This window comes from Gekko japonicus, unplaced genomic scaffold, assembly GCF_001447785.1.
Source record: "Gekko japonicus isolate JY-2015 unplaced genomic scaffold, Gekko_japonicus_V1.1 scaffold449, whole genome shotgun sequence".
NCBI lineage: Eukaryota > Metazoa > Chordata > Lepidosauria > Squamata > Gekkonidae > Gekko > Gekko japonicus.
Window position 1 is genome coordinate 339,494 of NW_015170287.1, and position 22,230 is coordinate 361,723.

Genomic DNA, 22,230 nt, shown 5'->3' on the forward strand with positions numbered 1-22,230 from the left:
TCCATATGTAATTTTGGGCAAACACGTCATCAGGAACTGCAAAAACATTGAAACAGTAAGAGTGGCCATATTTGGTCTGCAGTAATGCTGATTAAAATGAGAATAGATGCTCATTACCTTTCCTCTTCAATTATTTTTTGCTATTGGAAATTATATTTATGATCTTCACAGAACCCAGCATCAGCTTTGCCAACATCTCCCTGCTATTACGAATTCTTACTGGAACTGAGGATATAACTGCAGCACTAAACCATTATATTATATGTAAAAATAACTTCATGAGAATTTCCCCCTTATTTTAAAATCTTGGGTCGATAACAATTTTTACAAAGCTCCTTGAGAGATAACTGAAAAGCAGGATTACAAAATTTGTTAAGAAATATTACTGTCAGATGGTTCCAACTGTTACAAGAAACATGTCTGCATTGCAGATTTAAACCACTTCTAAGCTGACTGCTAATGAAGGAACCATGGGAATTGTTGGTCCTTCAGTCAGGGGACTAGTATCGCCAACAAATTATTCATAGTGCTTACACCACACTAGAAACCACATACTTTCTGATGAAAAGCCATGACCATTAAATCAATTTGAAGCTCATTAAAATATTTACAGCCCCCAAACAGGAAAGAACCCGTCATGAAAACACTCAATCACATGAACATACTGGCCAAGAGGGATCTGCCTAACCCACTTGTATGACTGCATATAAATCATGATAAATATTTTTCCTAATAAATCATTTTGATACATGTACAACTTCAAATAATTATTATACACAGAACTTTCACTAACTTATTCCATATTACTGACTTGCACACTAAACACTAAAGAATATTTTCTGATCTGAAATACTGTAGTGTACTTCCATATAGACATGACCATTGACACGTAAGCCACATTAGCTACTTAACTATGACACATATGGCCCTTGCAAGGAGGTGCAGTTGCCAGAAGTAAGAGCCCCTTTGAAAGCTATCAATTATATATTCCTGCTTAAACCACACAGTAAAATGGGAAACTATTCCTAACTGTTCCAACATAAGAAACACTGGGCTCAAGGAAGACATGTTTTAAAGATATTTCTCAACACACACATACACGCACACACATATGTAATATCAATCCATCCATCCATCCATCCATCCATCCATCCATCCATCCATCCATCCATCCATCCATCCAATGTACCCTCCACCCCTAGCCCATTCTTTATTACAGGCCATGATTTCTCCTTCCACACTTCAGATTATCACTACATATATAGTTTTTATATCTCAGTCCTTCCGTAGTATTCCGTAACAACCAGATATTTCTAGGCTTGGCTCTCAAGAAAGAAGTCACAGAAACAATTCCCATTCATCTGGGAATGAAAATAAAGATGCAGAGGTTACTGTCTGAAGAAAGTATCTGAAGAAGTGAGCTGTGACTCACAAAAGCTCATACCCTGCGACAGATTTTGTTAGTCTTCAAGGTGCTACTAACTAGACTCTTGCTCTTTTCTACAGCAAAGGTTACTGTGTTCTTCACAAGGGTAAGACTTTCAAAGCCAAACCTCAGTCAAAGGTCATTGTATTGGCATGTATCCATCCCACCTGGACATTCTTTCTGGTGGCTAAAATGCTATGGCTCCTATACTTTGTTTCTGTTTGGATGCATCTTTGACTGTTGGCGAGGTGGAAGTCTGCTGTAGGGTACAAATTCTTCTGGGACTAAGCACTTCTTCTCATGCAAGATCAAAAACTCCCAAGGAGCTATAAAGTGCCTAGCATGAGATGAATGTGCTCCACAGTACAGGACCTCCTCTACAACAGACAGATGGGCTAACAGAAATAAAGCACAGGTTCCAAGCCTATGCTTCTACTAAGATGTTACAGCACTGACATGTTGGTCCACCCCCCATGATACACTAACATTACAGTCCTGCACCTGGTCTCTGAAGGGTTTAGGAGGGCAACCATTCAATGCATCAGTATGCCTAGCATAAACTGAATATATATGTTCATGCCAAGCTGCACTGAAGTAAATGTAGTACCAACCTAGAACTGGGAAGCATCAGGGTCTAGTTATGGGAACAGCTGGACTTGTCAGCGTCCTATATTCCTCCTGCCCCAGTCAACCTTCATTGCCAGCATAACAGGAGTCCTCCACATATGACCTCCTCCATGTATTGACTGAACATATGTATAAGGAGAGCCAGCATGAGTGTGGTGACTCCATCCCCATGTGGTTGCTAGATTCGAGAACAGCATCTACACATGTACACTCCCTCCCCATGAGCAAAAGCAGCATCCCCAATCACAGGGAAGGAAGCATATACATGAACACTGCCTTCAAACACAGGGGTCATGCATACAGAATGGTGGTCACACTGAGGCAGGTACACAGCCAGGATGCTCATGCCCAATTTCCCTCTTTATGTTCAGTCATTATGTGGATGGGGTTGTGGGCAGAGGGCTATTATGAGCAAGAACCTTGATGTAGTTTTAAACATCCCCAGGGAACATGGGGGTTGAAACTCCTAGATTCCATCCTTGCTATCCAGTTATCTATTATAGAGCCAGTGTGGTGTAGTGGTTAAGAGCAATGGAGTTTAATCTGGAGACCGGGTTTGATTCCTCACTCCTCCACATGAAGTAGCTGGGAGACTTTGGGCCAGTCACTCTTGTCTCAGAACTCTCTCAGCCTCACCTACCTATTCTCTCAGCCTCACCTACCACTCCTCCATATGAAGCCCACTGGGTGAACTTGGGCCAGTCACAGTTCTCTCAGAATTCTCTCAGCTCCACCTACTTTCTCCAGGCCAGTTTGGCCAGGGATCCTGGAGGCTTTTCTTTTTGTTTTGCCATCTTCTGGGCATGCAGCAGGGGTCACTGGGGTGTATGGGGGGAGGTCGTTGTGAATTTATGATTTATGATTCTCTTTATGATTCTCTTATTCTACTTCACAAGGTGCTTGTTGTGGGGAGAGGAAGGGAAGATCCTTGTAAGCCACTTTGAGACTCCTTAGGGCAGAGAAAAGCAGTGTATAAAATCAACTCCTCTTCTATTTTGTATTTTAAAGGCTTCAAGGCAATTCTAAATAAATATGGAACCCACTTGAATGAATGTGTCGTTGGAAGTCAACTTTGCCTTAGATTTGAAGAAGACAGTAGGTCTGTCAGTATGACTCATTTTTTTAAAAAAGTATACTTTTCCTACAGTACAGTAGTGGTTAAGCACTCAACACAACTACCACTTCTACTTCAAAATAATAAATTACTAATAGCTAATACTGAACTCAATTAAGACTTGAGTCTTAGAAAGTGTACTTAGGTTTGCGACCTTGGAGAATTTAAGCTGTGTAAAACCTTCAAGATAATTTAGAACTGTTCTAAGCTTGATAATTGTTTAAAGCGTATTCATTGGGTTTAGAACACAAAATCTTTCTTAAACGAAGAAAACGATTCAACAGCTTTTTTTAGTGCCTCCTAAGCATTTCTCACATTTTTAAAGCTTCCCAAGGAATAAATGAATGTTAATCATTATAAATTGAAGCACAGAACGATGAGGTAAGCTCTAACGCAAAGCTAAATCAATGGGGAAAGTTTCAGTGATTTCAATAAGCGGTTGGTTTAGGCTCTTAAATCTGAATTGATGCATACAGCCTCACACTTGGTTGTGAAGATTAAAATCTCAGGACTCTAAAATATTAAAAATGTGGGGACACTCCAATAAATATACAGAGTGAAAAATTTAAACAGCGATCTAGCACAGCAATAATACACATTTTTATGTCCTGCTACGATTGAGGCTACTTCATTCCACATATAATATGTGCTTACATTTGCTGTTGATTTGGGCTTTAATGTCTTTAGCGAAATTCTGTTTCTCTGCTTTAGTCTACTTATTACCTCCTTGTACAATGTGCACTTTTAGTAAGTAGCCACAATCCGTTATGCATATATGCTGAGGCAGTAAATGGAGTAATAAGCCAATACCATTAGAGAAACTTGCCTGAAAGTTCAGTAAAAGAAAAGGCAGCATTTCTGGAGTACAACTTTCATCTTCTTGTACTTATACCAGGAAAAAAGGCGTATGGAATGTAGTTTCTTATCAAGAGTGGATCAGAAAGAAATCCGGTAGTATCTCAGAACAACAAGCTCCATAAGGAATAAAGGCAGCAAATAAATGTTTTCAATCACTAAACAAATAAAATCATTGCAACAACTGTTTTGTGGAAGAGAAATCTCAATTTTTATGTAGTCATTTGTGAACCTCTCTCCCTTACGATAGTGACCAGTTATGAGATCATTTACAGGAATGGTTATCACCTTATGCTGTAATCTTAAAACCTCAGTCTTACACTGCAGTCCTAAACATTATGAATACAGAGTTACAGCCACCAAACTAACTGGGATTTATTTCTGACTAGAAATAAGGCCCGTTGTGGAAATAAATACAACGGGAGCTAGAAAGAGGCTCTGGGAGAGTGCTCTGGCTTTGGGCAAACAGTGTCAGTCTGCTTTTAAAACATGAACCTGGGACCTGCACACCACCAGAATACAGCAGGTTCCATATGCAACTGACATTCCAACTGCCTTGCGGGGGGGGGAGTTTGAGGTGTGGAATGGAGTGAAGTCCAATCAGCTTCCATATGCAAAAGACCAGGTTGTCGCAGCAGTTGTGGTGTGGGCGGGACCCGGGCTTTGCCTTCTGATTGGTGGCGATATATGCTGAGGAGCAGTGCCATCAGCCATACACTAAGGGAGTGCATTTTAGAATTAGAACTTTGGCACCCACTATTCGATTATATATAAGGAGAGATTATTTTTAATTGTGTGTGCGTCTGTGCGTGCACCTGGAAGTCATGGTGACCTCTGGTGGCTGACCCCTACTGGGGGCCTGGAGGATAGTCAGAGAGGTAGCTGAATAAAGCCTGCCCCTGTCCTCCTGACTTGCTGGTATTTCAAGGAGGTCTCCCATCCAAGTACTTGCCAGAGTTGACCCTGCTTAGCTTCCCAGATCGGACAAGATCGGGCTTGCCTATCCTATCTAGGTCAAGCCTGGATTTATTTCTGATCAAACTTCCTCAGGACTGTGCTGTAAGGCTGGGATTACTAAATAGTGCATGTTACCCCCTTTGGACATTTAAACAGTCCTTGCTTAATTTTCCTAATTCACAACTTGGAGTTTTTGTCTCTGAATTTATTTAGCACTTTGGGCATGTGTAGTTTATATAGTTTGGTCTTCATTGGCATGGTTTGTTTTCATTCATATCGCTCAGCTTCTTTTATGCAACTATGAGCTAATGTAGTCCAAGTACTGCAAATACTGTAGTATTGCAAATAATGACCGTCAATTCAGTTCATCCACTAGAGTGAATAATTCCATATGAACACAGGATTCATCAGTTACACCTTTCTAAACCCACTGAGCTCAATGGACCTAGAAGGGTATAACTCCATGAAAAGGTAAAGGTAAAGGTTCCCTTGCTTGAAAGCCAGTCAAATCTGACTCTAGGGCTGTGGTGCTCATTTCTGTTTCCAAGCCGAAGAGCCAGCGCTGTCTGAAGACATTTCCGTGGTCATGTGGCTGGCATGACTAAACGCCAAGTCACACGGAACGCCGTTACCTTCCCACCAAAGCGGTACCTATTTATCTACTTGCAATTTCTTGCTTTCGAACTGCTAGGTTGGTAGGACCTGGAACCAGAGACGGGAGCTCACTCCGTCATGTGGCACTCGAGTCTTGGACTGCTGAACTACCGACCTTCCAGCCTTTAGCATCTGCATATCATAAAATTCTGGCATGCAAGCAAGTCAAATTAATGTGGCTTCATCTGTCTGTATGACGTTTCCATTTTCTTTTCTTTCTTTTTTTCTCAGGCCCATGGAGAAATTCAGAACAAAATTACCCACTCACCACTAATTCTTGATCCTAATAGCAGCAGAAAAAGTATGACATAGAAAGAGCTATCATAATAATGCAGCTGTTCCTGCAAGCCATTATTTCTTCTTCCTGAATTTATAACTGTGCGTGTTGATGTATCTGTTTTCTAATGCATTCCTTATTTCTTATCTAAGCAAATTAAAGTGGGCAAGCGGAGCGGAGGGTGGGGGGGACTGACTTTGCTCATGTGCTGCAATATGAGCAGAGAGCCAGAAAACTAGGACACTTTTCGCATTTGGCTGCCTTCTTGTTAATTTTCTTTTTATAGGCCTTTGTCACATGAACACATATATGCTGTCCTTCCCCTCCATTCCATTTCCTGTGTCTCCCGAATTGTCCATGCTCACACTTCATTCATTGTATCAACTTTGACCCCCAACTCCCAAAATAGGAGAGACTCTCAGCTCTCATTTATGTTAAGTTTTTTTTTCCCCTGGAGGATGTGCATGAGTCGGGCTGAGGGATATGTCTGGAGTTCCATCATTCCCAGCCTTGCAAGGACTTCATTCAGATTAGGACTGTGGCGTGCAGGGAATGGGAGGCTGTTGTCAAACTAGGATCTGGGAAACCTAGGTCTCAATCCCCACTCGTGCCTTGGAAACTTGCTAGGTGACCCTGGATCAGTCACACAGCCTAACATACCTCAAAGGGTTGTTACTGTGAGGATACAGTTGAGAACAAGAAAATGATGTAAGCTGCTATAGGTGCCCATGGGGGAGAAAGGCAAGGTACAGGTGAAGTAAATAAATACAAGTGTCATTTTCTTGACCGGAAATGGCCTTGGGAAGCTATTTAGGGGCTCCACATGTACTGATGGTATACATGTTACATTCCCCCAAAACAGCTCCGCAGCAGCAGTTCAGTTATGACAAAGACATGGGGAGAAGGTCTAAGCTCCCTTTACCCATGGGTCCCAATACAAACTGGACACACAAGCACCCAAGAAGTGCAAAACTCCAGGACACATCTTTCAATTCAAGCTGTGGACATCCTGGGGGAAAATGGCACTGAACTCTTATCAGTCGTTAACACCCAGCTATCCTCCATCCGTCTTGGTGTTCATTTCTTCCTGTATTTCTATATTCAGTGTTCAGATGTTTTGGAGCAACCATACTTGGATGAAAAATGATAGCTAAATGATGGGTTATTGCATTATACTTTATATGTACGTAATTCATCATGCTGAATAGTGGTGACACTGCCAACTGCGTACGCTGCTGCATAATTAAATGCAAAATCACTTCTCAGTAACGTAAAAACAAGGAGAATGATCCAACCAATGTTGAACACTGCTAGATCCCTGTGATTTTAAAGGGTGGGGTAAGCATATGCTTAAAGTTGCTTAACTGTGGCTAGATCATGTACCCACACGAAGGCTCCACTACAGAAGCAATGCAGATGCCCTAGTGGCAGTGCAAAAGAAAACTAGTAATTCAGACTCCTCTTGGCTAGGCCTTTGTCTTAGGGTTGCCATGTTCCCTTGCTGTGCCAGTGGGGGGATTTAGGGGATGTTCCGGGATGTCCCTGATCTGATTATATCACCTGGAAGTGATGCCATCGCATTGGTGGCATTGCACAGCGATGCTCTGGTTTGAGGGCAAAACTATGGGTTTTGGCCAAATTTACCATAGAGTTTTTGGCCTTAAACCAGAGCGCCCTGTGTGACATCCCCAACATGGCGACATCACTTCCAGGTGATGTCATCACATTGGGGATGTGGCTGTTTGGGGGCAGGTATTAAATACTGGAACCCCCACTGGGACCTGGGGACAAGCAAGTGTACTTTGTTTACCCATTGCAGTGTAACCATTGGCTTGTACAGCAAATGCTAAAGGAAGCAACTGGAGACTCAGGAGTCAGATCTGGCCTCAAAGGCTTTCTTTCCATCTGGCTGTCAGTATATCCCCTGATCCATACCCAACTACACTTCTTTCTTTTACAGTGAGGCAAGAGTGATTTTTGAGCCCATTCTAGATTAGCAAGGATAGGTTTTTGCAGAAACCTCCCCATATGATACGACTTGGCTGTTTGCTTCTGTGCATGAGTCAAGACACTGGAGATAGTAACAGATCAGATGTTCTAAGAAAAGTCCTTCTTAAAGCCTCTGTTGCTGTTCATACACTCTGGGAATGGGGATTCAAAACTCCTTTGCCAGGAATGTAGCTTGTATGGGAGTCAGAGGGCAGAGCCAAATCTAGTGAACTTCTGGCCTGTGCCTTGCTTGGAAATGTGGCCCTGTTAAAAATTATTGGCTGAGCAGAGAGGCAGGATCACACTAGAGCCACTAGAAAGGGCGGGGGGGGGAGCATTTCCATGTTGTGTTTCTGCAGAGAGACTGTGGCTTGTGAATAAGCTGCTATTTGATTTCACAACCTCTCAGGAATGTGCTATAGAAATAAAAATGTTTAAAGGTTCTATGAGCTTATATATTTGGCAACTTGCAAAAAGGAAAATTCTTGAACTCTGGAACTTGATGATACTCTTTTGGTCATTTGATACAATTAGTCCTGCTTTGAGATCTAAATGATGTGGGAGGTGATGGGATTCCAGCAAATATATTTCGACACTCTCAAATCATGGTCAAGTGGAGCCAAGATGATCTGGAGAGGAGGCCTAGAATTAAAACGAAGGCTTTTCTGAATGGTTGCCTATTTTTGAGTGAAAGCAGTGTTTCTGAGGGGTCTGAAATATTCTCAAAGTTCCTTGAGAATGTTTGCCTATTTCACACCAGTTTGCAGCCACCTTTCCTCAAATTGTTTCCACACCATTTCCCCCCTTTGTTAGAGCTTCTTTCTTCTTTGCTACGGGATTGCAGACAATCAGGGATCACATATGGAATGCGATGACATCATTGTCCTACATACACAATCAGATTTGACAAGCAAAGGACAGTTGTTTCTTGAACTGGTTGCATGGGAACATCAATTAAGCCCATTCTGATTTATTATTTATTAATTTATTTCATTTATACTTGCCTTTGTCCCCAATGTGGACCCAAAGCGAACACATTAGTGAACACTTTTTCATTGCAGTTCCCCAAAATTGCTGAAAAGACGACTTTTCACTGTTGCTGCAAGTATCCTCAAAAAGTGCTATGTCACTGCTTTCAGCATAGCCCAAATTATGACAGAAAGGGTGAAGGATTTCGGTATCATTATCCAAGAGGGGGGAGAAGATATAACAGAAATTGTTGACAATTTTTGGCTTACTTGTAATAATGTCACAAAGAATTTGAACAACTGTTGCCAATAGTGCCTAAGGGCATTAGAGAAAGCCAATTGGTTTCTCAACAATCTCAACATTTTCAAACAGAATAAATACACAGCATTTCACAAATGTCAGTGTCCAGATATTTTTTTCTATAGCAATTAACTCTGCAGAGAAGTCTCAGAGAAGAAGAGGAGGAGGAGGAGGAGATTGGATTTATATCCACCCTTCACTTGGAGTCTCAGAGCAGCTTACAAACTCCTTTCTCTTCCCCTCCTCACAACAGACAGTCTGTGAGGTAGGTGGGGCTGAGAGAGCCCTGAGAGAGATGTGACTGACCAGGGTCACCCAGCTGACTTCACGTGGAGTAGGAATGGGGAATTAACCTGGCTCTCCAGATCAGAGTCCTGCCGCTCTTTCCCACCATGAGCAGCAAGGATGTCCCAAGCTGATAAACACTTCCACCAGCATCATGGTACACAGAGGGATAAAGGCTAAGTGCCCTTTGGTTCTTGCTCTTTAGCTTGAGCTAAAGGCTCACGCCTCTGGCCGGGTCCAGGCTTTGCATTATCTGTAGAAAGGCTCAGGTCAGGTCTTATTCAGCTGGCCTATATATTCCCAGTTTCCTCCCCTTTTAATTCACATCAATCTGGGGTCTGAATGTGAATTATCTAGAGGCGAATTGGACCACATGCAGGTACATGGGCAATTAATGCTTCCACAAATGGATCTTCATTGTTGTACTAGGTGAACGCATGAAGCAACCCTAAAATCTATAAACCTCCCTGAAGACAAATTAATACTTCAATCAATCTTCCTTTGCTTCTCTAGAAACTACAAAGAGAAAGGAGTTTCGCTACACTTAAAAATGTATTCATAATCCTTATGTTGTATACATCACCCTTATGTCTTATAATATTACAAAACCATACCCCAGAAATGTGTAAAATGCACATATGGATAGAATTTGCAAAAAGGAATAAACTTCTTCCTTAATCTAATTGCTTTCAACATTGTTTAAGCTTGCAAACTTTTATCATGAGCTACATTTGACAACATTTGATGAAAGGTCCACGTTTACTGACAGGAGAGAACCATAGACTGTACTGAAAGGTGACAGATAGATATAGGCTTAGGGCATATTAAAACACACACACACAAAACAATCTTGCTGGGTTAGGTAAAACTATGGACTAATAGAAATATGCTGGAAGTCTGTTCCCCAAGTTTGTGTCTGGTTCTTGCCTAGAATTTGTGATTTCTTCCCAATTCTGATTCAGTTCTGCTTCCAGGTCAATCTGGCTCCACGTGTGTAACAAAATCTGTTTACTTCCTAGCTCTTCGGGGCAGAACTGCATGTCATTTCAGCACATGTGCAGTGGGAGAGGTGGCCTTTAAAGATGACAGATGTGCAAGAAGGAAAGATTATCCTTTTCCATACCCACCAAATGTCTTCTGTAAATGTTCCCCCAAGGGCATTTCCCCCTCAAATGAGACTCTCTAGGTTGGCACACTTAAAAATACATGTAAAAGCAATGGTGTGTGTGTGTGGGTGGTGGTGGTGGAGGGGTGTAAATGAGGATGATTAGGAAGGGGTAGGTTAAGGATCCTCCAGCCCTGCTATTGCTGGCATCAACTTTGTACTTCTTCAGTGACCCAGAAAGCAGGTGCTCTGGCATCTCCAAAGGGTACAAAAGAGAAGTTGAATGGTGTTCTCACCCCTTCCCTATCATGTATCTCTGTCTGTCTGTCCCTCCCTCCCATTTGGTTGGACAAACCCAGACCCTTATAAGCTTGTTGCATCATACATCATTCCCCAAGTAAGCAGAAGTTGAGACTTTTTGAAACTGATGCTTCAATTTCTTTCCAATTTAAACAAGCAACAGCACACATATAAATACCATAGTATGTGACAATCACAAGTGAGACTGAAACAAGTTTTCTCTATTTTTCCCATACTAAGCTACAAACATCCACCATCTGACATGCATAATTTGCCTAATTTCTTTTAATTTTAAATATTTTCCTTACTCAAAGAATAAGCTCCTAGCCACGGGGAGTGAAGGATTTATTTGAACTGATTCTCACATTCTTGCTAGAAGTCATTTAGCTGCAACAACTGCCATATTCTTTGAATTGCTAATTTTCCTTGGAGGTTGAACAAGCACATTTCCAGCAGTAATACAGAACATGATTCCCTCTTCCTGGCTGTGTCAGAGGGAGATGAGACAGTGAGGTCCCTTCCACTGACCTAGCTGGAACTACTTGACTCCTGCCCTCCAAGAACTTTTTTCCTGCAGTGGCCCATACCACCTGGTTATTGTGTAAAAAATTATCTAAGAACTGGAAACTGAATATGATTGTTTTCCTATTCCCTCTCTATTTCAGAACATTTCTATACTTCTTGTGTGTATAGAATTATTTTGAAATGCAAACTGCCTTGAATGCAATGGCAGAAAATACAGAAAGGCTGTGATCACACACACCAGTAGATCTGACATAGGTGCAAATGCCTGACGGATCTAGAGGGCATGATCAGACAACAACATCTGGGAAGCATCCCGCAGTCATTGGCAACCCATGCTACTCCACTGCAGAAGCAGAGTAAAAAGACACTGGAAAATTCCAGTAGTAAATGGGTTCTGACAGGCCACAGATGGACTTTCCCTGTCTGATTGCACAAGCACGCATGCATGCCATTGGGATGGTCTGATCAGGTCCTCTTGGCTCAGTGCCATTCCCCCCCTTCGCAGTATGCGCATCATCGCATACCCATAGGGGGCCCTCGGTGCTGAGGTGCAATTCCTCATTTATGTGCATGGGAAACAAATGACAAAAAACCCTGACTCACACGCAGTTGCATCTCATCGCACAGTGACGGGATGAGCCCACAGCTACAAAGGGCTGTGGGATCTCACAACTGTGGGTCAAATTCCTCCGGAGGGACTAGCCTTGCTTCCCCTCCATTTCAACTGGCATGTGTGACCGCAACCAAATAGTGACCATATTCATACAGTCTTCATAACATGCTTACAACTTGCTATTAACTTACTTATTTAATGTTTTATATATATAATGGCAGCTTATAATTAAAAAACCTATAAAACAAAACTGTTCACATGTTATTGGAGGTATCACAGGCAATATCCCCAGAATGAAAGGCTAACAACCTTTTAGACCAAAATTCAGAAGGGTGGTTCTTGGCTTCTTCTATGTTCTTATGTTGCTTCCCATTCATTTCAATGAAGCTGGGTAGAAGAATCTGCTACTACATTGTACTCTGATGTCGAGAACATCATTATACTATATTAGCCAGATCAATATGTACCGTTGATCCAGTTGATGTATTTTGTTTCATTTAGCATAAAAGTTTTTTGTCAATGAAACTAATTTACTTTAGTAGCCTGTTGGCTCTTTCAATTAAGATACATAATTTTGACTAATTTAGATTTTCTGCCATAGTACTTCCTTAACATTTCTTCCACACTGCTGTGTTTCCCCAGTTCCTGGGTATTCATATCTTCGACGTTGTCAATTAATTTTTGCAATTTGATCCTAAAGGGTACCCTAGTGGATTTAATGAGAAATGAGTAACTAGTGATATAAGATACATCGTATGATTCCAGATGCTTATTGCCTTTTTTTTTACTCTATTTTATCACATATCTCAGTTTAACATCATCTTCATAGTTCCATGTCTGTGGACTTTTGTAGATTTCTGAGAACTCTTTTTCTTTTTGTACTAACAAGAAGAGATTTGGAATCTTGGCGTTTTTGTTTCTTTTAACTATTATCATAAGTTTATGAACTCAATGTACTCACCATTTAATTTGGGACTGGGTGTTCCCAAAGCTGGTCTAGGGTCTTTCACCAATATTTTGGAACCAGCTGTTGATATAAGTAATGTCAACAAATGAGCAGTGATACTTCAACAAAAGCATTTTGATCTTCTACATAACATACAAGCACAAGTATTACATGCACAGTGACACCTATACTTGATACCATTAATTAAAGATGGAATTATCTTGAATTATGCCTTAACAGTGCAATCCTATGCAGAGTTTGTCCAGTGTAAACTCTCTCTAATGTTAATGAATTTACATTAGAATAACTCTGAATAGGACTGCACTTTAAGAACTAGAGATAACTCCCTTCCCCGATCTTGAATGAGAATGGTCTTATTCTTTCTGTGGATTTTCCAGAGCATTTTCAGGAAAAATATTACAGGGCGGGGGGGAGATTGAGTTTGGAACAAGTATTTGGAATAAATATTTCCCTGTCAGCACAGCCAGGCCCCAACTTTCTCTATAGCTGGTTTCCTTTCTCCCCAGCTTTGCCTTTAGAGTTACCTTCCAGCTGCTACAATGAAGAGGCACATGATGAAGAGGGATACTCTCTATGCTGGAAAGCTTTTCCAACACAAAGACATCTGGGTAATGTAGTTTGTTAGGTCCAGTGTTCCCTCTAAGCTGAGTTAGTGTGAGCTTGCTTTTCCAACACAAAGACATCTGGGTAATTGTATAGAAAAATTGATTTCTATAGGTTTCATGTCTCCCCTGGAATGCCTCTTGCTGATACCCTGCTGTGTTGATTTCCTATTGAAGCCATATGGCCTCAATAGCCTGCCATATAACCCTACATCCTTCACACTTCCATGCTGGCAGAAGACCAGATGGCCTAGCAAACAAGCAAACAGTCACATGGGCCATGGGTGGGTTGGAATTTGGGGAGCACATGACTGCAGGTGCGCCCTTCAGAGCTCTGATCATTCAGATGTACTGGTCAAACCCTATGGAGAGAACTCTGTCTTCTCTTCCTGTTATCTCTGCTGCTCTGTCTGCTGTCCATCTGAGATGGTGTGCTGCCATGTGATCTATGGCAGAGACAAAGAACTGCTTAGGAGCTGAGCACATGGCTGTATGCTTGCACAAAGATGAGACCTAATTGGACTTTATCACAATGGACAATCTTGGACTATGGATTCCTGAAGTTGGTAATTATGCATATCTCTAATGTTTAGTTAGGGCCAAGAGCCATAAGCCTTTTTTATTTTGAAATCCTTCTAGTCTGTGCTAAGTTCTCTACTGAATAAACTTATTCTGGTTTTCTAATTTGTTGTGAAAGTTTCACACACCCCTTTCACACCATTGCCCCATTTGAAGAAAGGCAAGTAAACAGGGAAATATCAGAATGGCTTATTTGTGTGTGTATTAAGTCCCAACAAGTCAGTTCCAACCCATGGCAACCCTCCAAAACATCCTATCGTTAACGGCTTGAGACTCCCTGATATTAAAAGGCATTTGGGCTGGATTGCAAAAAATGTTCTATTTCCATTTGGGTAGATGGTAATTTTGGACTCCTTCACGTTATCTTGGTGGATTTGTTATGTTGCATTGGTTCGGTCTCAATTGGACTAAAGAGAACAGTACAATTTCCACTGATTTAATGAACCAAAATTGGACTAAAGGCCCTTTTTCCCCCTAGGTAAAGGTAAAGGTTTCCCTTGCTCCAAAGCCAGTCAAATCTGACTCTAGGGATGCGGTGCTCATCTTTATTTCCAAGCCGAAGAGCCAGCGCTATCCAAAAATATTTCCGTGGTCATGTGGCTGGCATGACTAAATGCCGAGGCACACCGAATGCTGTTACCCTTCCACCGAAGTGGTACCTATTTATCTACTTGCAATTTCTTGCTCTCGAACTGCTAGGTTGGCAGGAGCTGGGACCAGAGACAGGAGCTCACTCCGTCATGCAGCACTCGGGTCTTGAACTGCTGAACTACTGACCTTCAGACATCACAAAAAATGAGCTGGGAGTTATACTTTTCTACAGCTGTTTCCACGGTATCCTAGGAATCATCGTTGTGTGAAATCAGTGTAAAATCATTTAGAATTACCGGATTCCTTTTGCAGGAAAACCTCAGCAGGGAAGCTGATATACCTTTGGTGGGTGCAAAGGGCTGTCAAGTCACAGCCAACTTAAGATGACCCCGTGAGGTTTTAAAGGCAAGAGTCAGATAGAGGTAGTTTGCCATTGCCTGCCTCTGCATAGCAACTCTGGACTTTCCTGGTGGTCTCCCATCCAAGTACTAACCAAGTCCAATCCTGCCTCATCACAAAAAATGAGTTGGGAGTTATACTTTTTTACAGCTGTTTCCAAGGTATCCTAGGAATCATAGTTGTGTGAAATCAGTGTAAAATCATTTAGAATTACCGGATTCCTTTTGCAGGAAAACCTCAGCAGGGAAGCTGATATACCTTTGGTGGGTGCAAAGGGCTGTCAAGTCACAGCCAACTTAAGATGACCCCGTGAGGTTTTAAAGGCAAGAGTCAGACAGAGGTAGTTTGCCATTGCCTGCCTCTGCATAGCAACTCTGGACTTTCCTGGTGGTCTCCCATCCAAGTACTAACCAAGTCCAATCCTGCCTAGCTTCTCTGAGATTGACAAAATCAGGCTAGCCTGGGTCACCCAGGTCGGAGTGTTAGGGTTTAGCAGGGGTCTTGTTGTAGAAAAAGAGCTGCCGGAGCTCATTAGCATAACTCATTAGCATAACTTATTTGCATATGCCACGCCCCCTGACATCACCGGAAGTGACAGAAGGCCACACCCCCTGACATCACCGGAAGTGTGTCAGAAGGCCCGGCTACTTACCCTCCTGCTTCATCCTCATTCCCAAACGGAATGAGGATCGAAGCAGAGGGCGGGGTAAAGAAGGGGGCGGGGCTTCACCACGTGACCGCCCCGCCCCCTAGAGGTTCTCTTCCGGAGCTCCGTACCTGAGAGCTCCCCCCCGACTAGAGCCCTGGGGTTTAGGAATATAGATTTAGAGACTTCTGAAAATGTCGCCAGCTCCATTCCTCCTCAAACCTAGGTCATACTATTTCTTACATGCTAGTCCTGTCAAAAGTTACACACTTCAGGAAATAAATGAATCTATAAAATGGAAAAGAAGTTTGTGTATCATTGGCCAACTAACTTTATAGCTGCTGTATGGATCCTTATTATTGAGCTGTCTTTTGTAACTTGAATCACTATGAGACAGATGAAAGCAATGTAATTCTCTATTTCTTTACAATCATTTTTTTTCTGTGAAAACTATTTTCATCCGCAACAAGAGAGAACAAGGGAACACACTGCTTTTTCTCCTAACAACATTTCCTTCTGAAAGCTTTTACAGGTTTTCAGTATGTATCAATAAGATCAAAAAAAGGCTCTGTCAGAGACGACTTTTTGAAAGCTGGCCCTCCTTGATAATGTCTTGGGCAATTGAATATAAGTAAGGCCTTTCTCTTTTGCTACCAGCTTGCCAATTAATTTACTTCACAAATGCCAAAGTTTACAAAACAAAAAACCAGTCCAATGCCCGGGTAGGGGTACCTGTAGAGAAGCAGAAACAACAGAGAGAGAAAACAAAGAGGTTTGTCTCTGTTCACTCTTCATTTCCAGATTTTTTTAAAGGATACAGTATTAGGTGTAAACTGCATCTAGTAAATAATGCTGGACATTAAATTTCTTGAGAGACTTTATCATGAGAATCTGCGTGGTATACTAGATGGAATGTCTGGACTAGATGGACTCGGGAGGTCCGTGGCTCAGAGCATCTGCTTTGCAAGCAGAAGGTCCAAAGTCAATCCCTGCATCTCTAGTTTAAAAGGATCTGGTAGGTGGTGATGTGAAAGCCCTCCACCAAAAACACGAGAGAGCTGCTGCCAGTCAGTGTACACACTATTGGCCTTGATAGCCCAAAGGTCTGACTCAGTAGATGGCAGCTTCATGTGAACTCTCAGACTGGCAACCGCTCTCCAATGACTCAGAACCTTCCACCTGATTCTTTTAGCTAGAGATGCTGGGGATTGAACCTGGGACCTTCTGCATGTCAAGGAGATGCTCTACAACTGAACTGCAGCCCTTCCCCCAAAGGGACCTCTAATATATAGCCACCAATATAGAGCATAGAGTCTAGGGTTAAAATCCCATTTAAGCCATGATGCTCAATAACTCACAGTCAGTCTCTGTAATACAGCAAACCTACTTAACAGACCCATTAAAAATATATCAAAACAGCTGGCGGTAGGGCAGAAAAGAATTGCAGCAATGCCTCTGGCATAGCTGCGGCAGGCAGCTGCACAGTATGATAGTATCATATAATGCATTATGTTGTTATAGGTATTACACATGTATGAGAAAGAGCGAGCAGAAAGAAACACAAATCAGCTTTGTCTCCACATCTCTTCTAATCAAAATTCTGCCTTAAGAAAGCAAGTAGGGAAGGCAAGAGGTTTACCTTCACAAACAGGAACCTTCCCTGTCCAAGTGCCATCAGATCTGCAGACTCTGTGTTCCGATCCTCCTGCTAAGAAATACCCTGGTTGGCAGGTATATATCAGAGTATAGCCAAGGGAGGGAAGATCCATTCCTTCAACATTCACATGAGCTGGAGATTCTGGCTGCTTACAACTGTGAGCTGAAAAAGAAAGACATGTTTATATTTTATGGCTCAAAATACAAGCACGTGGGATGATGATAATAATAATAATAATAATCCATCTGAGATGCTAATTGTACTACAAAACAACATGTCCTTATATCAAGTTTGGAATCAGTTTCTAATCAATTCCAATTTTATCAAAGGGAAATTCAAGGGGGGGGGCAGGAAGAGAAGTTGTGCAAAGTTTCAGAACTGAACTCTGGCCCCTGCCACAAGGGGGAGGAAATGCATGGCCAAAGTGCGGCTTTTGGAAGCCGCACCAAAATAGACACGCCACAGCGGGATCACATAGATCCCCTGAGCCATGGCGCCGTTGCTCCCCGGCATGATCAGATGCCGGGGAGGAAGCCACGGTCAGAGACCGAGGCAGCCAGCTGCGCATGTGCAGTTCGGCCAGGAGCCGGGGATGCGCCGGTAGAAGGACATGCCGGTGATCCCATGGCCGCGCTTGCCTTGGCCCTTCAGGTAAGACCACCTCTGTCGGTGGTTCTTTTTTGCTGCGGGTTTTTGGGGGTAGGGGCAGATCGGGGATGGGTGCATGTCGCTTCCCATATGTTGCGGTGAGATCGCGCCCGTTTGCTGTGTCCTCGATCCATCCCTCTACCAGGCCAAAACCCTCCGTGTGACTGGGACCTCTGTAGATGCTCAAAAGCAGGCAATGTCTTCCCAAACCTTCCTATCCTTCCTGTTAGGGCACCACCTTGAGATGTGCAACTTCAGAAAAATAAAAACACACAAACAATGAAACCTTGCAAGGGCTGAAATTAGAAAAAGGTGCACTGATTTCTATTCAAAGAGAAATGAAAGACAAAGCTGTCTTTTAAAAGAGAAAAAAGAGAATAATTCTTATTGACCTAATTTGTCCCTGAACTCCAATAATCTGTTGGTTTGGAGGGATCAATGGCTGTATCTAAAGAAGCGAATTTCCAAAAATGAAATCCCCCTCCCCATGCTATTCAGACCTGCATTTGCAGAGTCTCCAGGAGTTTGGTAGGCATAAGACATGTTACTGGATGTACTGAAGTCCTTTGCGCACTGGAGGGTGCTTGGTTGCTCCCCTCTTCTGTAAGTGGCTAGGGGCCAAGTGATGCCAGGGCATTAGAATACATTAGCTAGCTGTTTCCATAGCTGGATAATGTGGAGGCATCACTGGCATGTCCCACTATGATTGATGGGTATTAATGGTGTTCCTGGGCACTCCTGTGCAGTGGATTATAACAATTATAAATAACTTTAAAAAGTGAACCCTCTTTGTTTTTTCCTTGGTTGGCATGGACTAGTATATTTGATATAAGAACTCCTACTCCCTTCCTCTTCTCCTCAGTTTGGGTGGATAATTTTTTTTTTTGGGGGGGGTGGATTTCTCAAGAATTTCCATTGGATTGTATTTATACAATATTTACTGTATTTGAATTTTATTCTCTTTCCTTTTGTAACTTGGATACCTGGGATTTATCTGTTTGGATTACAATTAAGATTTTTTTTCTGATATTTTGGATTTATAAGTGGTGTTTTCCGGCCTCCCTTTCTTGTGGAAAATTTGGGAAGAAACTGAAATACTTTTCTATACCAAGATACCAAAATGGGTCTCACCACTCGAAGCTTTTACAAATCCAAATTTACTCCAAAAATTTATTGCACAGATATGAAGACTTGCTGGATAATAAAAATCAACTAAAGACAATAGAGAACCTTTTAAAAAGATATAGATTTGAGTTGGTGGGAAAGAGCAAAATTAGAATCTAGATTTGTTAAAGATAAGCAAATGGATTTTTATGAAAAGCCAATTGTAATAGATAAAATATTGATTTATACATTTGATAAGCTTATTAAGAAATTGTATGTTATAATGTTAGAAATTAAAACACAAGATGAAGTGGTGAAATCTTCTATGGTTAAATGGGTACAAAATTTGGGGTATAATATTGATTTAGACCAATGGTCCAAGATATGGAAAACAAATATAAAAATTACTAAAGCAATCTCTTACAAAGAAAATATTTATAAAATGTTTTATAGATAGTACATTACACCAGATAAGTTATCCAAATGTTACCCCAACATGTCGAATGAGTGTTGGAAATGTCAAAAAATGTTGGTTCCTTTTTTCAAATGTGGTGGTCTTGTGATAAAAGTAAAAAAAAATGGGGCTTGGATACACAAAATATTGCAAAAATAAATCTTTAAAAGCAATGTACCTTTTGTACCAGAACTCTTTTTATTTAATATACTTCCACAAAACTGTAAAAAACAAGACTCTTATCTTGTTTTACATGTAGTTACAACTGCTAGAATATTGTATGCTAAATACTGAAGAAAAAAGGAGACACCTTCAAAAGAAGGAATAATAAATAAATACTAGAAACTGCTGAAATGGACAAATTAACTTTAATTTTGAAAGGGCATAAAGAGAAAATTTTTGAAGAAACATGGTCAAGACTTTACAAGTGGATTGAAGAATATAACAAATGAAACATGATTATAACCAAAACAGAGGACAATAAGAACATTAATGATAAAATGTGCAAAGCTATGTTCTGTAATATAAGGTGCAGAGATTTTTTTTTATAATGAGAGCTGTTTGGATAACAAAACAGTCTATTCAAAACAATGGAGAGATTCTCCCATTTTGTGTTTGCTTTGTGTGTTTGTGTATGTTGTTTGTTTATGTTTGCTGTTATAAAATAAAAAAAATTATCTCAAAAAAAAGAAAGAAAGAGAGCATAAGATGTCCACTAGCTATGCTGATGCCACACTGATGTCAGTGACATTCCATGGTTTGGTTTGACAGAAGAGTCCATCTTAAATTGAAATATGTTTCTAGAATTGATTCAATACATTTCAATCACCCATTATCTGTGACCAAGGATGCTTCAGAGGTGATTGTTCCTATGATCACTCAAACCTTACTTACCAGAATAACAGTCACTGCTGGAAAATAAATCATCCCAAGCTCTCCTTTCCTTAGATCTCCCTCATCTTCTTTACTGCCCTAGTATACTCCATACCTCCCTCATGGATCACTGTCTTGACGTGGCAAGGGGGCTTACGTGGTTCAATGAGGCTGTGGGCTATGCCATGGAGGGCCACCCAAGATGGACAGGGCACAGCAGAGAACTCAGACCAAGTGTGATCCACTGGAGAAGTAAACGGCAACCCACTCCAATATCTTTGCCAAGAAAACCCCATGGACAGTAACAAAAGGCTACAAGACATGACACCAGAAGATGAGCCCCACAGGTCGGAAGGTGTCCAATATGCTACTGGGAAAGAGCAGAGGGCAAGTACAAGTAACCACAGAAAGAGTGAAGTGGCTGGGCCAAAGCCGAAAGGACGCTCAGTTGTGGATGTGTCTGATGGTGAAAGGAAAGTCCGATGCTGCAAAGAACAATACTGCATAGGAACCTGGAAAGTAAGATCTATGAATCAAGGTAAGCTTGACATGGTCAAAAATGAGATGGCAAGACTGAACATCGACATCTTGGGAATCAGTGAACTAAAGTGGACAGGAATGGACGAATTACAAGTACAAGCTGGGTTTCGAAGAAGTAGAGGAACTAGAGATCAAATTGGCAACATTCGCTGGATTATGGAGAAAGCAAGAGAGTACCAGAAAAAGATCTACTTTTGCTTCATTGACTATGCTAAAGCCTTTGATTGTGTGGATCACAACAAACTATGGCAAGTCCTTAAAGAGATGGGAGTACCAGACCACCTCACATGTCTCTTGAGAAACCTGTATAAGGGTCAAGAAGTGACAGAACAGGATATGGAGCAACTGATTGGTTTAGCATCAGAAAAGGAGTACGACAAGGATGTATATTGTCCCCTTGCCTATTTAATTTATATGCAGAATACATTATGTGAAATTCCAGTCTGGAAGATTCAGAAGCCAGAATTAAGATTGCTGGGAAAAACATCAACAACCTCAGATATGCAGACAATACTACTCTAATGGCAGAAAGTGAAGAGGACCTAAAGAGCCTCTTGCTCAGAGTAAAAGAGGAAAGCGCAAATGTTGGCTTGAAACTCAACATCAAAAAAACTAAGATCATGGCATCCAGCCCCATCAGTCCTTGGCAAATAGAAGGAGAAGTTGTGGAAGCAGTGACAGACTTCATGTTCCTGGGATCCAAGATCACTGCAGATGGTGATTGCAGCCATGAAATTAAAAGACGCCTGCTCCTTGAGAGGAAAGTGATGGCAAATCTTGACAGCATAATAAAAAGTAGAGACATCACCCTGCCAACAAAAGTCCGTATGGTCAAAGCAATGGTATTCCCAGTAGTCATGTATGGCTGCGAGAGTTGGACTGTAAGGAAGGCCGAGCGCCGAAGAATAGATTCTTTTGAACTATGGTGCTGGAGAAGACTCTTGAGAGTCCCTTGGACTGCAAGAAGATCAAATCAGTCAATCCTAAAAGAAATCAACCCTGACTGTTCCCTGGAAGGCCAGATAATGAAACTGAAGCTCAAATACTTTGGCCACCAAATGAGAAGGGAGCACTCACTGGAAAAGACCCTGATGCTGGGAAAGATTGAAGGCCAAAGAAGACGGGGATGGCAAAGGATGAGATGGTTAGACAATGTCATCGATGCAACGAACAT

General features: G+C 41.6%; 1 protein-coding gene across 1 annotated transcript in view; it reads right to left on the reverse strand.

Moving 5' to 3' along the window:
- CSMD3 (CUB and Sushi multiple domains 3) overlaps window positions 1-22,230 on the reverse strand; it is a 796,050-nt gene that overhangs the window by 16,429 nt on the left and 757,391 nt on the right. Inside the window, exons 63-65 of the mRNA XM_015417873.1 lie at window positions 17,420-17,599; window positions 12,958-13,023; window positions 4-36 (exon numbers count right to left, since the gene is read on the reverse strand). Coding sequence (XP_015273359.1) covers window positions 4-36; window positions 12,958-13,023; window positions 17,420-17,599 — 279 coding nt within the window. The remainder of the gene's footprint in view (window positions 1-3; window positions 37-12,957; window positions 13,024-17,419; window positions 17,600-22,230) is intronic.